The 24,482-nt window shown below is 39.6% G+C and overlaps 1 protein-coding gene across 1 annotated transcript in view; it reads right to left on the bottom strand.

Moving 5' to 3' along the window:
* The window catches only part of LOC132815812 (integrin beta-1-like), a 76,298-nt gene that overhangs the window by 25,029 nt on the left and 26,787 nt on the right, over nt 1–24,482 (bottom strand). The window contains exons 2-8 of the mRNA XM_060825075.1: nt 10,202–10,271; nt 8,729–8,814; nt 7,452–7,668; nt 3,474–3,644; nt 3,145–3,383; nt 2,574–2,732; nt 2,327–2,422 (exon numbers count right to left, since the gene is read on the bottom strand). Of these exons, the coding sequence (XP_060681058.1) occupies nt 2,327–2,422; nt 2,574–2,732; nt 3,145–3,383; nt 3,474–3,644; nt 7,452–7,668; nt 8,729–8,814; nt 10,202–10,271 (1,038 nt within the window). The remainder of the gene's footprint in view (nt 1–2,326; nt 2,423–2,573; nt 2,733–3,144; nt 3,384–3,473; nt 3,645–7,451; nt 7,669–8,728; nt 8,815–10,201; nt 10,272–24,482) is intronic.

Consider the following 24,482-nt stretch of genomic DNA (forward strand, 5'->3'; position numbering starts at 1 on the left):
ATTAACCACTAACAGTCTCCATTAATAGCTATTTATTCTCCTAGCCAAATGGTTATCCACTCCATTGCCTGTCCAAGTGTTTTGCTCTCTTTTTGGGTCTATCCCCACCTCATTTTCTGTTTACCCTCTTCCCCTACCCTACCTTCTGCATATAAACCATAATTTTCCTAGCTACTATCAGTCTTGAGGAAGAGTCATTGGACCCAAAACGTTAATTCTGATTTCTCTTCACAGATGTTGTTAGAACTGCTGAGCTTTCCCAACATTTGCTAGAACATTCATCCTCAGAGAAAGAAGGCCAAAGTGCATAAGGGGTGTGGTTGTCCCAATGCATTGCAGGGAGACTCCTGCTTCCATAGCTGAATTCTCTCGCTGTGAAGGCCAACATAATATTTGCTTACTTCACTGCCTGCTGCATCTGCAATGCTTTCTTTCACAAACTGCTATACGAGAATACCCCCTTCCCCAATCTATTGTTATTCAGATATTAACCTACCTGCCTGGTCCTGTTACCAAAGTGGATAACCTCTCATTTATCCACATTATACTGCATTTGGCATGTATTTTTTCATTTACTTAACTCATCAAAATTGCATGAGGCTTCTCTGTATCCTTCTCACAGCATATCCTTCCACCCAGCTGTGTGTCATTTGCAAACTTGGGAGACATGACATGTAGTTTCTTCATCCGAGTCATTAATAATATATTGTGAATAGCTGGGGTCCAAGCAGAGATCCCTGTGGTGACTCACTAATCACTGCCTGCCACCTGGAAAAAAACCTGCTTATTCCTTCATCTCCTGTCTGCCAACCAGTTTTCAATCCATTTCAGTCCACAATCTCCAATCCTATTTGCTTTAAATTTTGCCTACAAATCTGTCTGCTTCCTGAAAACCATTATTAATGTCATAATACATTCAACAGTTATCTTTATCACAGCAGATGAATCCTGGGACACCTAATAAAGTAGTTATGCACTGTCAATGAATAAGAACTTTGAGAAAGGGTACAGTGCAGATGAACTAGAACTAAGTGAGGAGGACAAATGAACACATTTGATTTCTTTGATCTTGAGCTTACAAGTCTGATGGTTTTTTTTATTCTTTCGTGGTTTATGGGCATCGCTGAGAGGGTTCGAGTTTGCTTCCATCCCTTATTGCCCTAAATTGAGAGGTTTACGTGAAAGGCAGTTAAGATTCAACCGCATTGTTGAAGACCTGGAATCAGAGATAGGCCAGACTAGGTAAGAATAGCTGGTTTCTTCCTTAAAGGAAGAGGTACTTTCAATCTTATCCTTCAATGACAGATTCTAAAATCGAGGTCAAACTAACTGTCCTATAGTTTCCTATCTTCTGCCTCCTTCCCGGCTTAAACAAGGGCATTTCATTAACTATTTTCCAGTTCTCTGGGACATTCCCTGACTCATGACTCTGAAAGATCAATCACCAGCGCCTCCACCATTTCCTTAGCTTTCTCCTTCAGAATCCTGGGGTGTAGCCCATCTGGTCCAGATGATTTCTAGCTTCCCCAGCACCTTCTCCTTTGTGATGGTCACTACACCCACCACTGCCCCTTGAAGTTCTGGCATACTGCTGGTGTCTTCCACTGTGAGGTGCAAAGTATCTATTTAGTTCCTGTCATTTCTTTGTTCTCCATTTTCCAATGGTCTAATGCCCATTTTTGCCTTACTCTTACCTTTTTTTTAAGCTATCTAAAATCTTGCAAACTTCTATTATATATGAGTAGCTAGCTACTCTCATGTTTCATTTTCTCTCCCCTTTTACTTTTGCAGTTATCCTCTGCTGGGTTTTCAAGGCTTCTCAATCCTTTGACTTCTCACTAACCTTCACCATACTTCTATGTTGCCCCTGACTTCCCTCTGCAACCCTGGTTACCTCATCCTCCCCTTAGTATATTTCTTCTGTGGGATGAATTTCTGCTGTGCTCTCAAGTTGTCACTGCAAAGTCCTGCCATTACTGCTCCATCCTCTTTCCTGCTAGGCTCCCATTCAATCAACTCTGGCCAGCTCCTTCCTCACATCTTGATGTGGTCTGCTTACATGTAACTCCAAATCTACAGAAAAGTTATTGAAAGCCTCTGGAAGACTCTTAAAATGCACTCAGTTCAATGTAATTGGAAACGGACTGGCTTTGTTGGTAACGTCCATATCTCATGAAAGAATAGCTTGAAAGCTTAGGCAAATGGAGTTGAATTACAGAGCAGGATAAACTGAATGCAGAATGTGCTTGACGGGCAGATTAGTTTTTCTGCCGTTGTTCCATTTTTATAGTTATAATTTTGATGAAATTTCAGCATTTTTTCTTACCTTGTACACACCCTTGAATTCTTCTGTGACTGCAAAAATAGGCTGAATATTATTGTCACCAAGTTTCTGTACCAAATGAGCAATAGATGGATAATCCTGTTGACAAAATCTCAGAATTACTGCTAAATTTGAACTTTACACACATTATCATATAATTTTCTATAAAGTACAAGGAGAGGCTACATAACTATTTTTCAGCAAAGTAACACTCAGGCGTTACACTGCCAAGGTTAGATGGTAAACTTACAAAATGGTCACTCATGGTGTAGAGACCTTGTGTATCAAGATGGCAATTCCCATCATTTGGTAAAACAATACCACCTAGTTTACCATCCCCAGCAAAGTGAAATCCTGCGTCTGTAGAGAACACCAACAAACGAGTGACATTGCGCCAGCCAATTTTTTCCTGTGAAAGACAGAATAATTAAGTTGTGTTCCAAATTGCTTCCTAACTGTGCTGGGTAACTTATTATGATTTTCACAATAGATTTATTTGGAAAAATGGGAAGTAGGTGGAATCAAATGGCCCAGATGAAAACAGCAACAGCATGCAGAAAAAGCAGAAGTGAAAAATCCCGAAGTTTCTAGTATAGAAAAGAAAGCATCAGGAGAAGATTGACTAAAATATATAAAAGATAAAAATGAAGAGCAGATGATATGCAAATCCTAGTTATTATTATGAAAGCACAACTAGAAAAAAAAATACAGTGAGCAAAAATAAATTCAGAACAATTTAGTATAAATTTCAGAACAAGCTAAGGAACAGAAAACATTAGGATTATTCAAAATAATATTTAGGGGCAATTATTTTCACTTACTCCACAGACAGCCACCTGCATTATGGCATCAAAACCTCCTTCTGGAGAGTCCAGGTTCCCAGAAATTGTCTGGTTGCTTACAAGTTCGTTGAACTTTGATCCATCATTGGTCAATGACAGGACATTTTTGTAGCTGAATGGACTAGTACATACTTCACCACTTGAGCAAGGATTCTTCCTTTTGGCTGGGGTTGTGCTGATGTAAGGCATTACAGTCTTATCCACAAATGAACCAAATCCTAAATAAGAACAAGTTTTTCACAAATGAAGTGCTGTCTGTTAAATACACAATCTCAAAAAAGGCAGTGAAAATAAATGATTATTTTTACCAATTCGAAAATCAGACGTTATCTTTTGCATTTCAGTCTGCAATTCTGTTCCTAACTTCTTTACGTTTTCTAAATCATCCTTCATAGAAAAGGAGAGGTCCATAAGATAGTAGAGATCAATGGGATAGTCTTCTGCTCTCTTAAAGTACAATGGAAAGGTTTGTGGCTCTCCTGGGAAGGGGGGAATCAAAGTATGGGTTAGAAACTGGTATTTGAAATGCAAATTCACAAGCTTAATATTGTTGAAGAAAATTTCTAATCGGTGCTGATAACATCAACCACTGTACGTGAGAACTGCAAACAACTGAATACCACAAATATGGTCTTCTCTTTTTTGTGAAAATGGACGACAAGAATAAATTTGGTCATACATGTTAGTAACACGTCAAGGATATTTGCAACGTTGTATCTACTAATTAAGTAACCTTAGTCAATAGTTCTGAAATACAGGTCAGAGAGAAAGACCAAGACCAAATGATTATCTGAAAGCCGTCACAGTTTAATCACAACACCCATTAGGAAAACAGTGAGGAGCACAGTAAAATGGGTGGTATATGAAGAAGGTTTAGATGGTGAACAGTGCTGAGAAACCCTCAAATCCTGACAAAGTGGCTACTCGCAAACGTAACAAACTCCAATAATGGTCGCTTTAGCCTGGACATGAAACAGACATTTTATTATTCAGTTCCTCAAATAGTTTAGTAAGAACAACATAAAATTGGCTTCATGTGACATAGCCAGCCTTAACCTAAAAGTTAAAGTTAAAAGCTCAGTGATGCTTTGAAGTGGTAATAAGGAAGTACCATCTTTTGAGAAGTTGAGTGAAAATTGAATCAAGTTCTCTATTTGAAGAAAATTAGGTGCATTTGTCACATATCCTTCCTTAACCTTTATCAAGAGGTCATTTATCTCTTTACTACTTATGGGATCTTGCAGTACACAAATTGATTGATGCATTTAATTATAAAATAACATTAATTAATATTAATTAACTAGCTGTAGGGTTTTGGCATGAAGATCATATAAAGCAATAATAAACTTTCATTTCAAACAAAGGTGACAGCTAAATCAAGGAACATTACATTAACAAAGAGTAATGAATACAGTGTTATAACCCCCTGATCCTATTCCAAATAAATGAACCCCATTTGCCAAATTCATAATTAACATAAAGAAAATTGAACTTTAAGAAATCGAAGGCTCCTCTCACATTTGGATTCAAATTGATTGAAGAGCTGAATACCTAAATACACAGAAATTAGTAGGCTTGGTTTGGTTTTGCAGAATATCCTCTAAACTGTCTTTTATATCAACAGTGGACAGCAAGATTATTCCAAGAATCGGAAGGTACATGATAGTCTGATATTCATATCCAAGAAAATTGGTCATAAATAAAGAGCAGTTGTAAATGGCAGCTTTTCAACTTTCAGCAAGATTCTTAATCACTGCTTGGACTCCAGCTTGTTTTGATGTCGTTTAGTGACCTATACCTGGGTGTACAGGAACAACTTCAGAATTTGCAGACAAAATTTGGAAACAGGATTGCATTCATTGCAAAGGGATATAAACTGGGACAAAGGACAAGAAACTGGCTGAACTTTAATTCAGAAAAGCTAGAGCAGATTCATTTTGATAGGAAGAGGAGGGAGAGGCCATAAAAAAACAATACAATTCCAAAAAGAGGGGGCAGCAGCTGATGGACCTTAGGGATATGTGCCCACCATTACTGAAGGCAGTACGGCAGGTTGAGAAAGCAGTTCATAAAGCAAATAGTATCTTGGCCTTTATAAATAGAGGCATAGAGTACAAAAGAAAGGTAGATATGTTGAAATACTGTCTGAACCTCAACTCAGGAGGTGTCCACTCTGTCCACCAACTTGAAGGTGGATGTGGAGGCTTTAGAGAGGGTGCAGAAAAGATTCAAGGGTTCCAGGGATGAGGAACTTCAATTATTTGAAGCTATAGTTTTTCTAAGATTGATAGGGGGATGTAAATCATGAGGGGAAAAACAGTTCTTGCCACTAGAAGAATCAAGAACCAGAGATCACTGTTTAAGAGTGATAGTCAACAGAACCAATGACATGAGAGAAACATCTTAATGAATAGAATGATTAGGGTTTGGAATACATTCCCTTAAGCATGTGGTGGATGCAGGTTAATTCAAGACCTCACAAAAACAATCAGATTATCTGAAATTAAACCAATTTTTTGAGGTTCAGGGTAAAAGATAATAAAACCATAAGTTATGAGAAGAATTAGGCCATTCAGCCCATCAAATCTGCTCTACCATTCGATCATGGCTGGTATGCTTCTCAAACCCATTCACCTACCATAATCTTGATCGCTTACTAACCAAGAACCTATCTATCTGTCTCAAACACATTCAATGACTTGGCCTCCACAGCCGTCTGCATCAATGAGTTCCACAGATTTACCACTCTGGCTGAAGAAATTCCTCCTCATCTCAGTTCTAAAGGGTCATTCCTTCATCCGGAGGCTGTCACCCTTGGATCTTAGTCTCTCCTACAGGCAGGAGCATCTTCTCCGCATCCATTCTATCCAGGCCCCTCCATATTCTGTAAGTTTCAATCAGATTCTCCCTCATATTTCTAAACTCCATTACATACAGATACCATCAACCATTTCTAATATGACAAGTCCTTCATCTCCGGGATCATTCTTGTAAACCTCCTCTGAACCCCTCTAATGCCAACACATCCTTCCTTAAATACAAGGCCCAAACTGCTCAAGGCACTCACCATTCTGACTTACAAATAAAACGCTGTTCCCTCACTGTTGCTGGGTCAAAATCCTGGAATTCCTTCTCTAAGGGCACTGTGGGTCTACCTACAGCACGTGAACTGCAGCTGTTCAAGGAGGCAGCTCACTTGCTTTTCAAGGGCAATGAAGGATGCCATTAAATACTGCTAGCAGCAACACCCACATCCCACGAGTGCATTAAAAAGGCTTGAGCGTTATTGGATCTGCATTCCTCCATTAAAGGGGGTGTATTCCATCACAGCCCTGATTTGTGCCATGTAGATAGTAGACAGGCTTTGGAAAATCAGCTGAATTACTCGCTGAAGGATTCCTAGGCTCTGATCTGCTCTTTTAGCCACAGTATTTATAGGACTAGTCCAATTCAGTTCCTGATCAATGTTAACCCCTAAGGTGTTAACAATGGTGGTAATGCGATTGTATGTCAAAGAGTGATCATTAGGTTTCTCTTGTTGCAGATGGTCACTGCCTAGCACTTGCTAAAAAGTAGAATTGGACCATCTCATTGACTAGTCATCCATCAGAAGATACAAAAGTTTGAAAACATGTACCAACAGATTCAAGAACAGCTTCTTCCTCCTTTTATCACTAATATGAGCAAACCGCTCATATTAGAGTTGATCATTCTCTGCACTTGCTCTATGTTACAATACTATATATTCTGCATTGTGTTCTATTACTCTGATGAACTTATGTAAGGCATGATTGGTCCAGACAGCATGCAAAACAATACTTTTCATTCTATCTTGGTGCATGTGATAATAATAAATAAATCAAATCAAATCAAATCACTAAACTGGCCTGCTCTCCCAATTTAATATGTCAAGCTATTTTGAATATTGAAGTCCTGATCAAAATGAGGACAGTTTTTAGATGATGTAACTTGTGGCAATTGAGATGTCTATCAGGTAGCTGCATATTTATTTCACAAACATGCTATTAAGAGTAGGCAGCTTACATGTCCAGAATCCCTTGACTGGGCGCATACGTAATGCAGTGCTGCTGAATGTCCTAATGGTAATGGAATTTTTCAGGATATAAAATTAGGTCTGAGCACCCGATAAACTTCTAACTAACCACTTTGATCTGCCATGATTTTTATTAGGCATATATTTGAAAGGTTCAGTGACTATTTATAGCAGTGCATACCAAATTAAAATCAGTTTATATCAAGTAACAAAACCCAAACTACAGAAATACCTGATCGTAATTTCAGAGTTAGCTTCTGCGGTCGGATCTGTGTAATGTCTTTCAGCTCTACCTTTTCGCCACTTGTACGTCCAGTAAGTTCTTTATTAGTATCTACACGTTGCGAACCTTTTGGATTTTCAATATCTTCAATTTCACACCCTCTCTTTTTGAGTGATTCTATGTCATCGCACCGTGCAGAGTTTGGTTCTCCCTGCTGCAAGAATTTCTACAGAAAAAAAGATATTTTTAAGATTTCTGATATCATTATTATTTCTTTACATTTGATGTATTTTTATAATCACATTGCAGTGTGAGGTAAGGAGCTGGAAGATGTATATTTGAGACAGAAAGAGCAGATATCCCTTCATTTGGAACAGGTAGATTTTCAAGACTGCCTGTTTTAAATAGGAGTGATGACATACTCATAACTCTGTTCTATTGGGATGCTAAGCATTATTCTCTCTCACCACATATCATTTAGTCTCGAAACATTTGGAAAACCTGCTCCAGAGGTGAGTAATAACATTTCTGAACAGATTGATTTTAAAAAGTTATGAAGTCCAGTCATTATTGCAATTTAAGAAATGCAGTTATATATCTGAAATATATATACAGACTTGTCCTATTCCACGTGCTCTTTCTAGTTTTAAATCTTCATCTTGCTGCCTTTTTTGTCCCTCCAATTCATGGAACAACTCTATACATTGCTCTCTATTTTCCTTATCATAGTTCTTCAGATCTTTCACTGGAATTTCAAGATGCACTTTCCTTTTTAACCACCATCATGTGCTTGTGCTTTTAATTCCCAGATGTATGCAATACCCAGTTCTAATCCTGTTATTAAATTCCTTTCTATACTTTTCTTTAAAAAAAAATCAACATTATACATTCTTCTTCAATAGCTGGCAACGACTGGATAAGAATAATTAAAAAGATCATGGTTAGTGATGCTGTTTCTTAAAAAAGTTTTTCAGTTTCATGTATTAAAGAACGAAAAACACGTAAAATATTTGAATGTTAGTTTAAAAAACATTTTATGTTGGTTAAATGCTTTGGTAAAATGTTAAAGCCAAAAATGCCAGAAGTGCGTACCTCTTAATCATTAATGTTGCCAAAAGGTTTTTAGGCTGAATTCACTTCTGCCTGTGAACTTCTAACTTTGAAACCATTCACACGTTTATAGTTTATACATATTGCATTACTGCAAAGTTATCTAAACTTTCTAAGGATACTTAAGATAAAGCAACAACTAGTACTATGTCCTATTTCCATATTTGAAAACTTACATTTTTGGTGCACCATCCACAATTTCTACCAGCTTGTATACAGTCCCCGCATGATTTGGCATTGGCTTTCAAACACTCACTAAGATCTGCATTTAAAAAGGTAAATTAAATTATTGCAAGCATGTCTAGTCATTTACAATAAAACGTACTAAGTGGTATGACATATTTCAGATACCACGTCAGAAATAACATCAACTAAACCAACATATAGATTAAGATACCTGAACCATGAGAAGAGATTAAAATCCTGGGATAGTTATTCAAAATAGAAAGTGTGTCAAATATTAATGGAATAAATAAATTTACCCCAGAATTATCTACAATTTCACCATTTAGCAGTTGTGTTATCAGCAAAATTTGTGCTACAAACAGGAAATATCAGCTCAGTGTATAGTATATTTTAACAGAGGAACATAAGAAGTATGAGCAGGAGAAGGCAACTGGTTCGTCAAGCCAGCTCTGCCATTCAATCAGATGATTCTTTTCATGGATTCAACTCCATTCACCTACCCGCTAACCATAAACTTTAATTCCATTACTGTTCAAAAATCTATCTTTGCCTTAAAAGCATTCTATGAAGTTGCCTCAACTGCTTCACTGGGCAGGACCTTCCATCACTTGGGTGAAAGAGTTCCTCCTCAACTCAGTCCTACATCTGCTCCTCCTCATTTTGAGGCTAAGCCCTGTAGTCCTAGTTTCATCCACTCTTGGAAACAACCTCCCTGCTTCTCTTATCTATTCCCTTCATAATTTTATATGTTTCCATAATATCCTTCCTCTTCGTATTCAAGATAAGTTAAAAAATGTTAATTAATTCCATAACAGTAAAATAATGCAAACCTTTTTAATTTCATTTAATGGTTTAATGTTGGCAAGGAACTGAATAGAGTATTGTTAAAGATTTATGTACTTGGACAGACAGCTTTGACTTGAAGGACAAAGTCAGAATTTAGGGAAAAAAGATTTTGTGCAACAGTATAGAAGTGTAAATGTCCTGTTGCTATGATAGAGATAAAGACTTTTAAAGTTCAGTTGCGAATCAAATAAAATTTCAAGGCTGAATAATTTGCTTCAGTGAGATGCAATAGCCAAAGGTGAAGAAAAAATGCTAAGTACAGAGTGTGTGGCAAGGTTAAAGACCTTCATAGTGTTGTAGCTTATCTATCATTGAGTATCAAAGTAGTTTGACAACACAGACCCAATAGCACGGTTGAGAGAAGTTAAAGATAGAACTGGGCGTGGTCATCATCATACATGTGAAAGACAACCCATTTCTCCAGATAATGTTGCAAAAGGCAGCATTGTGATGAGGGCGTGGCCATGGGTAGCTCTTTTGGCTCACCTTAAGTATTGATGATCTTGTGGAATCACTTGGGCTATCGGGAACACAATGATATTTAAAGGGAATACAGTATTCAGGTTTGAATATCTACCTAAGTGCATAGTGATATACTGGTTTAGTCAATATGTTACCTGATTGGGCAAGTCCATCCCATATGCAGCAGCAAATCAGTCCAATATAAATGATATACTTCAAAGTCATCTGAAAGGAATAGTAAACAAACACAATGAAAAATACAGAATTACAAAGCTACACATCTTCATCTCCAGTTGCCATCAACACTGAAACAGAGTCTAAGTAAACACCTTACAAAGGCATTTCTCTACAGCTGTTACAGCTTTTCGATCTCAGAAGGAAATCAACTGAACAAAGAAAAATGATGCCTCTCTATGAAACTTAAACCCTCCTCCATTCCTAGATCCCAGACTTCTATGATTTTTTCTTATCCCAGAATCACCTTCAATACTCCTATTTTCTTAATTTCTAGGGCCCCACTTTGCAATGTTCCTGGAACCTCCAAACACAGTTTATCCAATTCTGCAAACCCACTCTCCCACCACTCTCATAATATTAGATTATACAATTTAATTGCAGTATTTTTGGATCTTAGTGCCTGCTTTAAATGGTCCATGCATCAGAGTGAATGCAAACCACTCACTCTATCTACATGATACAGAAGATCTGTTAATATTTGTTGTCACACATCCTACTTAGCTTCATGTACCCTCTAGGGTGAAACGTAGGAGCAATAAACCGGACACCTCTGGATACCCAAGAGTATCGAGGTCTGGACAAAAAAAGAAAAAAAAGTGAGACATATACCAGGTACAAATGGAGCAAATCCCAAAATGAATAGGAGAGCAAGTGGGGAATAAAAAATGCTGGCAGGCAAGTTTAGGGAGAATCCCAAGATATTCTACAAGTATATCAAGAGGAAGAGAACAAAATGATAAAGAACAGAGACTATTAGGCACCCAGAGGGTAATCTGCAGGAAATGGAGGACATTGGCAGAATGTTAAATGAGCATTTCACACCTGTCTTTACTCAGGAGAAGGTGGATGCAAGTACAGAATTAAAGAAAATGGACTCTGATGTTCTTCAGCAGATTGATATAAGCAGCATGAAGGTATTGAAGGTTTTGACAGATTTTAAAAAGTGGATACATCCCCAGTCTGGACATATGCAAGGCCATTGTGGGATAGGAGGGAGGAAATTACAGACTGTTAATGTGGGTCCACTTCATAAAAATGCAGTAGATAACTCAGGGGAAGATATAGATCTTCAGGTGCTTGCCCACAGATCCCTGGAGGTGGCAGAATACGTTAATTGGGTCATTAGGGCATACGGGACACTCAGAACATAGAACAGTACAGTGCAGCTTAGCACATGAGCAGGCCATTTGGCTCACTATGTCTTCCTACCAATTGCTTTTATCGGTCATGGCATAGATTGAAAGAACAGGGAGGTTATGTTGGGACTGCACAGAACTTAGTTAACACATGCAGAACTGTGTGCAGTTCTCGTCACCGCACAATAAGGAGGATGCAATTGCACTGGAGAGACTGGCAGATGCAAAGGTGAGTCTCCAAGATGTTGCCTCCATGAAAGCAATTCAGCCATGAAGAGAGGCTGGATAAGCTCAGGCTATTTTCTTTGAGGCAGAGAAGATCGACAGAGAACATGGCAAAGGTGTGTAAAAGTATAGGGAGCATGGGCAGGATAAATAGAAAGCAGCTGTTCCCCTTAGCTGAAGAGCTGAAAATGTGTTGCTGGAAAAGCGCAGCAAGTCAGGCAGCATCCAAGGAACAGGAAATTCGAGGTTTCGGGCATAAGCCCTTCATTCTGATGAAGGGCTTATGCCCAAAACCTGGAACTTCCTGTTCCTTGGATGCTGCCTGACCTGCTGTGCTTTTCCAGCAACACATTTTCAGCTCTTCAGCTAAGGGGAACAGCTGCTTTCTCCCCTTAGCTGAAGAGTCAATGACAGTGAGGTGCAATTTCCAAGTGAAAGGCAGGTGGTTTAGGAAAGATTTGAGGAAAACTACTTTCACCCAGAGAGTAGTGAGCCTCTGGAATGCAATATTTGAGGCATGTAACTGCACAACCTTTAGAAGGATGAACACTTGAAATATCATGAATATTCAAGGTTATGGCACTAGTATGGGAAAGTAGGATTCATGTAGGTAGTTGCGTATTTTTGGCACTACAGACTTGAGGGACCAAAAGGACTCTTCTGTACTATACTATTCTATGAAATAGGGCAGGTTCACAAGTACACTCGTATGTGAATGTTAAAATATAAATAACTGTATAGCGCGAAGTGAAATTTAAAATCACAATTCAACCTATAGCCCATTGTACATGGATTATATGTGGAATTGCAAAGTGCACAGTGAAGCTCTCTTTATTGTATTTCAGCAACGTTACTCAGATCGCTCTTTGGAGTCATAGAGATGTACAGCAAGGAAACAGACCCTTCGGTCCAACCCGTCCATGCCGACCAGATATCCCAACCTAATATCCCTCCAAACCCTTCCTATTCATATACCCATCTAAATGCCTCGTAAATGTTGCAATTGTACCAGCCTCCAAGACATCCTCTGGCAGCTCATTCCATACACGTACCACCCTCTGTGTGAAAAAGTTGCCCCTTAGGTACTTCCACGTCATGGTCTTTTTTAAAGAAAGTATGCACCAGTCGTTTTTTGGCCTCAGCAGGTTACTCCCAAATAATCTCATATTGTGCTTATAGCCACAGAAACTGGATTATTACTCCGGAATCTAGTACATTTCCAAAGATCAATTTTGGATTGAACCTTGCTTTGATTGATATTCATATGAATAACTGTCGATTTTTCATTAAGACCTCACTTACTTGCTAAGATTTCCTGTCAATAACGCAAAATCTTCAATCATTTTCATGTAAAATACAGGCGGAAGCTCTTGACTTTGGAGAATGAGTTGATTACGCTTCCATATAAGTTAGCATTGTTCAGATTTTCACGTGAAACAAATACACAAAGCAAGTTTTAGACGCTACTTCTCTTTAAATATAGAATCATAAGAATCCCTACCGTTTAAATAGAAGCCTTCAGGCCCATTGAGTCTGCACTAACCCTGCAAACCGCTTCCCACCTGAAGTGGGAGTTGACATGGGGCATGCTGACACGGGGCATACAGACACAAGATGGCTGCTGAGCCATTGTGGAAAAGTACAGAGAAGCATACACAGACACTGCTCGAGGCCAACAGGATATCAGCACAATAGACACAGAACATGATAGTTAGTCGAAGGCCGTTTGGGGGGGTGGGGGGGGGGGGGGGGGGGGGGGGGGGGGAGGAGGAGAAGAATACACATCAGTAACGTATACTGACCTTCAACAGAAATGCTAACTACCCGAGACTGCTTGTATACAAGTTTTACTACATGTATAAGATTTGCAGGAATGGAAAACGATCTTCTTTCGCAGGAAGAACAATCACGACCAATAACTGCAGCGATGGACTTCTGCATAGCTGCTGAAACTGACAATGACTCTTTAACATTCCTTTGAAACAGACAATGATTGTAATGTTTTCTATACAATGCTGCACAAAGACTCTGAACCATTATACCATGAAATATATAAAATATCGTGACATGTGCTCAGAGGGAGAGAGAAGGCTCGCAGCTGACAGCCATGCTGCTGGACGTCTCTCTTTTCCTGGAACTCTGGTTTCTTTGTACAATAAACTCTAATTCGGACTCAGAGACTGGTGGTTTTCCCCACCACACACCCAAACACAATCCCTCACCCTAAGCCCATACCCCCACATTTACCATGCCTAATTCATCCAGCCTACACATTCTTGGACACTATGGGACAATTTAGCATGGTTAATTCACCCAACTTATACATCTTTTGACTGTGGGAGGAAACCAACGCACCTTGAGGAAACTTATACAGACACGGGGAGAATGTGCAAATTTCACAGACAGTTGCCTGTGGCTGGAATCAAACCTGTTTCTTTAGTACTGTAAGGCAGCACTGCTAGCCATTAAGCCACCATGCAGCATTTCCCCATATTCTAAATTTGCAACTACTGCCACTTAACTACCACGTCTAGGTGCTTCCTGTTTGTCTAATGAAGATGCATCTGATTAGAACTAGCTACAAAAATCACTTACAGCAATGATTAACATTTTTACTTCCACACCTTCCAAAGTGACATTATAAAAATATTGCAGAACCTGCCTCCCCCAAGAATACTTTTCTTTTTAAAACTTAGCCACACTTAAATATATAGACTTATCTTTTTTCTTAATATGACTAGACAATCCAGTGTCAAATCTCCAGGCAGTAATTGAAAGAGGTTGAAACTGAAAGGTAGGATCAGAGGATGAGGCTGCCTCCTGCAAACAGGGCGGTCAAGGTCTTAATAAAACCCTTCCTTCGTATGCAGCATTGGGGCCCCTGGTGTCATACAATTAAGAAATACTCTTCTTTTCAGATAGTTGGCACTGTTTCTTAGGAGGTGACTGTCCTTTGCACTTGTTCTGCGACTTGCAAATGGACTCAAGACACAACCCATTTGCAACCTGGGGATAGTCTGTAATGCCTTCAATTAATAACTGCAAATTCAACATAATTTTATTCTTTTCCATTACTTTCACATCAGAGATAAACAATGCCAGGTCTGACCAGAATCAAGACCTGTATCAGCATTGCTGATACTGATCGATCTCACCCGAAACATCACCTCTCCTGCTCGACCTGCTTTTTCCAGCTCCACATTTTAATGACCCAACAGAGTGAACAAGTGCAAAGAGGAAGCACTTTTCTGTTCACTCCATAGCTACAGAAAGCTATTTTGATTCATTTGCCTTTGTTTCTTAAATAAATTGAGGAAATCTGCTTTTCATTGCTGCTAATGAAAACTTCAAATAGGTCAGTCCAGGTGTACACCACTCTGCACCAGATCACTTTGCCCAGTCAGAGATATACAGCATGGAAACAGACCCTTTGGTTCTATCCTGCAAATGAGCCCACCAGTAACCTCCACACACTGATGAATGATGTAAGATCAAACCACTGCGTAAACTGAACAACGGACTGGCCACATTTAGTTCAGAATAGCAAGTTAGGCAAAGAACACCGGTCAGGAGAATGGTAGACTGAGATAATGGAAGAAGCAATAGTACTAGTTACTTTTGAAGGACTCTTTAGAAACATTTCACAAACCAACAACCCATCTGACCACTAGTTGAGAAATCCTGATTTATAGAACAGAGTATAGCATCAGGTATTATCAGACAAGTATCAAAGCAATTTTAACAATTTACAATGAATATGGCAACAGAATACCCATTTTAACAGCAAAGTGGTCAATTTTACCTGCAATACTTAATTCAAGATATTGAATTAACAAATAAAATTGAGTACAAGAACATTTGATAAGTAAGTTACAGGTAGAATGCTCTTTACTGACATTTCAATATTGAGACGGCTTTGTGGACATCAAAGAGATCTCCTGAAGTAGTTTAAAAAAAAGTGAAACCAATGCAATACCTCAAATTAATTAACTGAATAAAGTGTATAACATAAATAAGCAGCTACCATAAAGCAACAAAAAAAAATATTCACACAGTTCCTAAATTGCCAAGGGATGAGGTGGTAATGGAGATATAGTTGGATAACCAGAACGTTCCACCAGCTACTTTTAAGCATCTTGAAGGGGAGTGGATGGCAGAGAGGCAAGAAAAAAAAAAGTTTGCAATTGTATAACACCTTCTGGAATATCATGTCATTACATAACATTGAAGTGTAATGACTTGTTTAGCAGAGATCCAAAGCAATCAGTCAATGTGTGCATAACTAAGTCCCACAAACAAAGTAATAAAAACCAGTTAAACCATTTTAAAAGGAAATAATACAAATTATTGGTCAGGAAAAAAAGAGAGAACTGCTCTCTAAGGTGTCAGCTTAATGCCTCAACCAAAAGATGACAGTTCTGAAGCCGAGCACTCACTCACTCACCGAAATAGCAAAATGGGTTGTGCACCTGTCTCGGAGTTGGAACTTGAATGGCTGCCTCTGACTCAGAAGCAGAATGCCAGCATTGAGGCAAGACTGACATTGGGGATTTTCAGCATGGAATCCAGAAAACAACAACCAGCAAAATGCTCAATTGTAATAAGACAAAAAGTGTATACAAGATGTCATAAACAGGATTGAAAGACTGGGAAAATACAAGATGGATATTAGACATAGACAATGTGAGCCTATGGAGATATTTATTATGAGAAAAATAATTTTAATTTGGACATATTTGGGGGAAATAGGTAAGAGGAAGAAAACCATGGTTTTTCACATTAATTGCATAAAATTTAATAACTCAGTGAATGTTCAGGATGCAAACTATCCTTTTATTTTCAAGTGTTTTTGTTGGAAAGAACAGTGGTACATCACATGCATTTTGAGATTTAGTTTTATTCTTTTTAAAACTCAACTTCTTCAGGAGCTACGAAGGTGCTGGAGACACCACACTCATTCACCAGCTTTCAGCGAATAAAGTAGAGTGGGTCTTTTAACTGCTGCAGCCTTGGTTTTGACAGGAAACTCCAGAAGATGGTTCCAGTGACAATGAAGGAAAGACAATCTATGCTGGAGGCAAGATATTATAACTTGAAGGTGTTAGCATTCCTATGAATTTTCTGCTCTCACCTTAGTAGTGAAATTCACACACGAGAGGAGTATTTTAATAAATTTGGTGAGTTGTTACAGTTCAGTGGCAGAGTGCAATCAAGCAGACTAAATATTTGTGCTTAGTTACACGTTTTAATGATAATAATTCTGTAAATGGGTTTCTTTTGAATTTTATTAAGCACAGAATTGCAGAATGCTCTTCTCAAAAACTGTTTCAATACCCTTTCAGACTTCACTTCCAGTTAATTAGAAAAACAAACTGGTATGAGCAGCTAAAAAGCAAATAATATTCGTTACAAGCTGAACTCTAACTTCTCATGCTCTTCAGCAATAAAAATACATTTTCATGAAGCTCTTTACTTAATTTTGTTCTAGTAAAGACTACATAAATTAATTCCATGTGGAGTCAAAGGAAAGTGGTTAAGGCAGCCATTTTATGCCCAGTATACCATATTTACATGTAGTTCTTCTATAATATAATGATTGTGTTCTCGTGCAACCCCGCATCATAGAAAAATCTACCACAGGTTTGGTTTTAGACTTGTAGACAGTGGCCAGGCTTCAGGGAGTCAGGAGGCAAGTTACTCACTGCAATATTCTTTGACTCTGACCTGCTCTTATAGTCGGCTTTTATTTGGCAAATAAAAGTTGCATTCTCAGTCATTGGTCACTTCCAGGATGTTGATAGTGGGGGATTCAGTAATTGCAATACCATTGAATGTCGAGTGGTGACGGTTAGATACTCACTTATCGGAGACTGTCATTGTCTGGTATTTGGGTGCCATGTATAATACTTTCCACTTGTCAGCTTAAGCTTGAATATTGTCTCAATGCAGCTAAATGTGGATGTGGACAACTTCAGTATTTGAGCCTTCATGAATGGTGCTGAACATTGTTCAAACATCCCCACTTCTGACCTTAAGATGAAGGGAAGGCCACTGATAAGCAGATGAAAATGGTTGGGCCTAGACGCTATGCTGAATATCTCCTGCAGAGATATCCTGAAGCGGAGATGACTGCCCTCCAACAACCATAACCATTTATGTGCCAGGTATGACATTAACCAATGGAAAGATTCCCCCTCCCAATTTCTACTGGCTCCAGTTTTGCTAGAGTTTCTTGATGCCACACTCTGTCAAATGCGGCTTTGAAGTCAAGTACAATTACTCTCACCTTACCTTTGGCATTCAGCTGCTTTGCCCATGTTTGAACCAAGGTTGTAATGAGATCAGGGGCTGAGGAGCAGTAGCAGAACCCAAACTGGACAACCACCAGATTCTGCTCGATAGTACTGTGATGACCCCCTCCATCACTTTGCTTACGATCAAGAGTAGGCTGATGAGGCAGGAACTGGTTGGGTTGGATTTGGTCTGCTCTGTGTTTATCGGACATAGCTGGGCATTTTTCCAGGTTGTTGGCTGGATGCTAGTGTCACAGCTATACTAGAACAGCTTGACTAGGGGTGTAACAAGTTCTGTAGTACATCTCTTCAGAACAATTGATGAAATGCTGTCCAGCCATATAAGTTTTGTAGTATCTAGTAGTTTGAACATTTTCTTGATAAACCGTGAAGTGAACTGAATTGGTTGGAAACTGGTATCTCAAATGCTGGGGACTACTGGAGAAAAGCGAGATGGATCACTTGTGGCTGAAGACGGTTGCAAATGATTGTCTTTTGCACTGAATGTTTTAAAAATCTCTCCACCCGAGGCTCCCAGCCTCATTCCTGATTTAGGGCTTTTGCCCAAAACATTGATTTTCCTGGTCCTTGGATGCTGCCTGACCTACTGCACTTTTCCAGCAAAAACACTCGAGTCTAATCTCCAGTATCTGCAGTCCTCACTTTCGCCTAGCTGATTTTGCACTGATGTGCTGGGTTCCCACATCATTGGGAATGGGGATATTTGTAGAGTCTCTTCCTCCAGTAAGTTGATTAACTGCCCTACACCTTGCACAGCCTAGATGCTTACAGTGCACAGTTTATTCAGTCTCCGTATTATAAAAACATTTGTAGACGCTGAAGGCTTTGTATCGAATTTTGTCTAGTAAAACTTCTGTGAAATGCCTTGTTATATTTATAGGAAACATATAAATGCAAGTTGATGTTGCTGGTCATCAACTTCTAGTGTTCTATTTTTAGCCCAAGAAGAGTATAATATATGCAGCTGCAAATGTGTTGCTGGTCAAAGCACAGCAGGTTAGGTAGCATCTCAGGAATAGAGAATTCGACGTTTCGAGCATAAGCCCTTCATCAGGAATAGCTATTCCTGAGATGCTGCCTAACCTGCTGTGCTTTGACCAGCAACACATTTGCAGCTGTGATCTCCAGCATCTGCAGACCTCATTTTTTACTATAATATATGCAACCAATAAACTGTTACCAAAATGGATGATTGGAGCACAAATTGGAGGCAGACTATCAAAGTCTCAAGATGAAGGAGAACCAAGGATAGAGCTCAGAAGCATACTTTTCAAGTCAAATAAAGACAAGATGCCACAGTCCAAGAGGTGATGAGATCAAAAGTTGAAAATATTCTTTTTGCACAATGACAAAACAGCATTAAAGGGGAAGTGAGAAGCCATGAACAAGAGACTATTAAAAGCCTTGAGCGGACTAAGGTAAAAATCACACAACACCGGGTTTATTTGGAAGCACGAGCTTTTGAAACGTAGACAGCATTTACTTCATGCAATTGTGGTACCACAGGTGGATGTGAACCACTGTAAACTTGTGACTGTTAATGCTGTTGATGATATGAAAACAGAAAATAATGGAACTTGCAGATATAGCTTAGACACATAGGCAGTTAAATAAAATTCAACAGAAACTTAAGATTTCAATAATAGCCACAAAAGGTTTATTAGGTACACAATTAATTGAGCTAAGAGTCTGGTGCTGGAAAAACACAGCACCACACTCTTGGCTCTAATCTCCAGCATCTGCAGTACTTACTTTTGCATAATTAATTTAATTCAATTAACAGGAAAAGATTCAAACAAAGATGGCCTCCCACGCAAGCATATCTTCCCTTAGAGAAGGCGACAGTACTTTAGATACTCAGCTGCTTGCTGCTAGAAAGATTTATTCATGACAGATTCTTTTCTGACTAATACTTAATACTTTGACAAATCAGAATATCTCGTCATTTGGTTCCTTATACTTTGAGAGATCTTGCCTTGCTTTCTACGATTCGATGGCTGACAGTAACTTCATTTCAAAATGTAATTAATCAGTTGTAAAGAACTTAGACATGCAGAGATTGCAAGAGGTTCTATATAGAGTCATAGAGACATACAGCACAGAAACAGATCCTGTGGTCCAACTCGTCCATACCAACCAGACATCCGAAACGAATCTAGTCCCATTCACCAGCATTTGGCCCATATCCCTCTAAACCCTTCCTATTCATATACTCACCCAGGCGTCTTTTAAATGTTGTAATTGTACCAGCCCCCACCACTTCCTCTGGCAGCTCAATCCATACACACACCACACTGTGAAAAGGTTGCCCCCAAGTCCCTTTTATATCTTTCCCCTCTCACTCTAAACCTATGCCGTCTAGTTCTGGATACCCACACCTCAGGGAAAAGACCTTATCTATTTATCTTATCCATTCCCCTCATGATTTTATAAACCTCTCTAAGGTCACCCCTCAGCCTCTGATATAGCCCCAGCCTATATAGCCTCTGCCTATAACTCAAACTCCGGCAACATCCTTGTTTTTTGAACCCTTTCAAGTTTCACAACATCTTTCTGATAGTAGGGACATCAGAATGTACACAATATTCCAAAAGTGGCCTAACCAATGTCTTACACCCAAGTCTTTCAATATGTTGAGAACAGCACTACATTTAACTTCTGCTTTTAAAGAAAGTAAAGCTAGAGAGCAACATCTCTAAAGGATTGGATACTCTGGAGGCAGGAAACACGTTTCCACTGATGGGTGAGTGCCGAACCAGAGGACACAGCTTAAAAATATGGGGTAGACCTTTAAGTCAGAGATGAGGAGAAACTTCTTCACCCAGAGAGTGGTGGCTGTGTGGAATGCTCTGCCCCAGAGGGCAGTGGAGGCTCAGTCTCTGGATTCATTTAAGAAAGAGTTGGATAGAGCTCTCAAGGACAGTGGAATCAAGGGTTATGGAAATAAGGCAGGAATAAGATACTGATTAAGGATGATCAGCCATGATCATATTGAATGGTGGTGCAGGCTCGAAGGGCAGAATGGCCTACTCCTGCGCCTATTGTCTATTATCTTGGAGAAATGCTGGAACTTGCGGTCCCTTGAAAACGGAAACATTCTAGTAATTCCTGTGCAGCATGAAATCGCACGTAACTTTTGTTATAGCAGTTATTACTTTCCCCAGACAATTTTCAACAAAATGGCAAAAGGAAAGTGACAATAAATACTGCTAAGGTTACAATGTTCGTAATCCAGCTTCAAATAAATATTAGTACCCATATGTACCCTTTATCAAAGTAGTATTTAGGAAAATCAAGTTTTTGTTCCCAAAAAGAATGAAAACTAAACTTCAGATGAACGTAGAGCAAAGAGTCAAACATTTTATCAAAATCTGTGTACAGTCATCCAGTACTCATTGATACAGTATAGATTGCCAGCTCCAGAAACATTGAACATCAACAAATGCTCTGAGTCAACCTTATAGTGGATAACCTTGCAAAGGAAGATGGATCAAAAGATATTAAGATAACTCAAGGAAGAGCTCCAAACACTTCAGCTACAGTAGATGCTGCTTTCACAATGTTAAATCACCACACTCCATGCTAACTGCCTTTTCATCCCCTGGTATCAGTGAACTGAGGTCACCACGAAGACCCAACCTTCTCAATATTGACCTTTGCTTGAGGCATGGTGATGTCAAGTTTAAACCACCAACACATCTCTCTATGGGCCTCTGGGCCAATGACAACTTACCTATCCGTCAACCATCCTAAACGGTCATCCCTTTCTAATTAAAAATGTAAATATTGAAACTATTGCCTCTTAAACTTAATAAACTACTTCAAAATTTATCAATTATGCAACTGCTGTCATAAACACCCAAAATCTAAAAGAACTGAGTTAGCTTGGCCAATAACTGACGGAAAGTAATCTTTAGCACAAAACTAATTGGTTATGTTTTGTATTTTTTAAGCTTTGGATTGAAAAGTCTAGTGGGCCCAATTTGTTGTGAACATTGTTATAATTTATCTACCTACCTTCTGGCCAATAACAACTTGAAAATATACAATAACTTCAATTCAATTATTTATTGCAACGAGGGGTATGCCAGGTTCCATGCGATTGATTGCGATAGAGGTCTCTATAGTCAGAGACACAGACAGGCTTTTCTGCAGTCGACAACAAGAAATCATAAGTGTGTTGCCTCTTTGGTGCCAGGATCAAGGATGCAGAATATTCTCAAAGTGGAGTGGGACCAGAAGGAGGTCATTGTACACATTGGAACTAATGACATAGGAAGGAAAGAGGATGAGATTCTGAAGAGAGAATATAGGAAGTTAGGCAGGAATTTAACAAGGAGGCCCTCGAGGGTTAGTAGTATCTGGGTTATCCCCGGTGCTGTGAGCTAGTGAGGGTAGGAATAGGAGGATTGAGCAGACGAAGGTGTGGCTGAGGAGCTGGTGTAGGGGAGAATAGTTCACATTTTTGGAACATTGGAATCTCTTCTAGGATAGAAGTACAAGCAGCATGAATTGCACCAGAATTGGAAGGGAAATAATATACTGGCAGGGAGATTTGGTAGAGCTGCTTGGGAGGATTTAAACTGGTAAGGCTTATTTTGGGGCGGGGGGGGAGCAGAGAGATAGTGAGGAAAGAGATCAGTTGGACACTGACAGCTGAGAAACAGAGTAACTCAAACAGTTAGGACAGGCAGGAACAAAGCAAAGAACAAGGTAAATTAAACTTCATTTATTTCAATGCAAGTGGCCTAATGGGAAGGCAGATGAACTCAGACCATGGTTAGGAACATGGGACTGGGATATCATAGCAATTACAGAAACATGACTCAGGGATGGACAGAACTGGCAGCTTAATGTTCCAGGATTCAAATGCTACAGGAAGGATAGAAAGGGGAGAGAGAGGAGGGGGAGTGGCATTTTTGATAAGGATAATATTATTTCCGTACTTGAGGATATTCCTGGGAATACATCCAGGGAGGTTATTTGGGTGAAACTAAGAAATAAGAATCCTCCCACTTCCTCTAGACCAAAGGGGTAGCCATGGGCACCCATATGGGCCCCAGCTATGTCTGTCTCTTTATTGGCTACATAGAACAGTCCATCTTCTGTAGTTGTACCGGCACCACGCCCCACCTTTTGAAAAATAGCATTAAGAATCCAAATTAGCATTAAGGACAAGTCACAAACTCGATTGAGCTTTTTTGAAGTAACGAAGAAGATTGATGAGAGCAGAGCAGTGACGTAATCTATATGGACTTCAGTAATGCTTTCAATAAGGTTCCTCATGGTAGATTGGTTAACAAGGTTATATCATGTGGAATTCAGGGAGAATTAGCCATTTGGATACAGAACTGCCTTGAAGGTAGAAGACAGAGGGTGGTGGTGGAGAGGGTTACTTTTCAGGAGCCCTCTGACCAGTGGTATGACATGGGGATTGGCAGAGTCCACTGCTTTTTGCCTTTTTTCTACATAGTTCGGATCTGAACATATACTTAGTAAGTTTGCAGATGACACCAAAACTAGAGGTGTAGTGCATAGCTGTACAGGACATTGGTTAGGTCACTTTTGGAAGATTGTGCACAATTCTGGTTCCTACCACTCCCCCACCCCTCCCCAGAGGAAGAATGTTGTGAAAGGGCTCAGAAAAGTCTTACAAGGATGTTACCCTGATTGGATGGTTTGAGCTATGGGGAGAAGTTGAATAGACAGGGGCGGTTTTCCGTGGAGAATCAAAGGCTGAGGGGTGACATTATAGAGATTAGATTAGATTAGATTACTTACAGTGTGGAAACAGGCCCTTCGGCCCTACAAGTCCACATCGACCCGCCAAAGCGCAACCCACCCATACCCCTACATTTACCCCTTACCTAACACTACGGACAATTTAGCATGGCCAATTCACCTGACCCGCACATCTTTTGTACTGTGGGAGGAAACCCACGCAGATACAGGGAGAACGTGCAAACTCCACACAATCGGTCGTTTGAGGCCGGAATTGAACTCGGGTCTCTGGCGCCGTGAGGCAGCAGTGCTAACCACTGTGCCGTCCACAGGTTTATAAAATCATGAGGGGCATGGATAAATAGGACAAATAAATATGACAAAGTCTTTTCCTTGGGTTGGGGGAACTCCAGAACTAGAGGCCATAGGTTTAGGTGGAAGTGAAAGGATTTAAATTGGCCCTAAGAGGCAACGTTTTCACGCAGAGGGTGTGTGTATGGAATGAGCTGCCAGAGGAATAGTGGAAGCTGGTACAATTACATCATTTAAAAGGCATCAGGATGAGTACATGAATAGAGTCATAGAGATGTACAGCACAGAAACAGACACTTCGGTCCAACCCAATCTAGTTCCATCTGCCAGCACACAGCCCATATCCATCCAAACCCTTCCTATGCACATACCCATCCAAATGCCTTTTAAATGTCATGATAGGAAGATGCCAGTGTTGGACTGGGGTGTACAAGGTTAAAAAGCACAACACCAGGTTACAGTCCAATAGGTTTACTTGGAAGCACTAGCTT

The sequence above is a fragment of the Hemiscyllium ocellatum genome, chromosome 5, assembly GCF_020745735.1.
Source record: "Hemiscyllium ocellatum isolate sHemOce1 chromosome 5, sHemOce1.pat.X.cur, whole genome shotgun sequence".
Taxonomy (NCBI): domain Eukaryota; kingdom Metazoa; phylum Chordata; class Chondrichthyes; order Orectolobiformes; family Hemiscylliidae; genus Hemiscyllium; species Hemiscyllium ocellatum.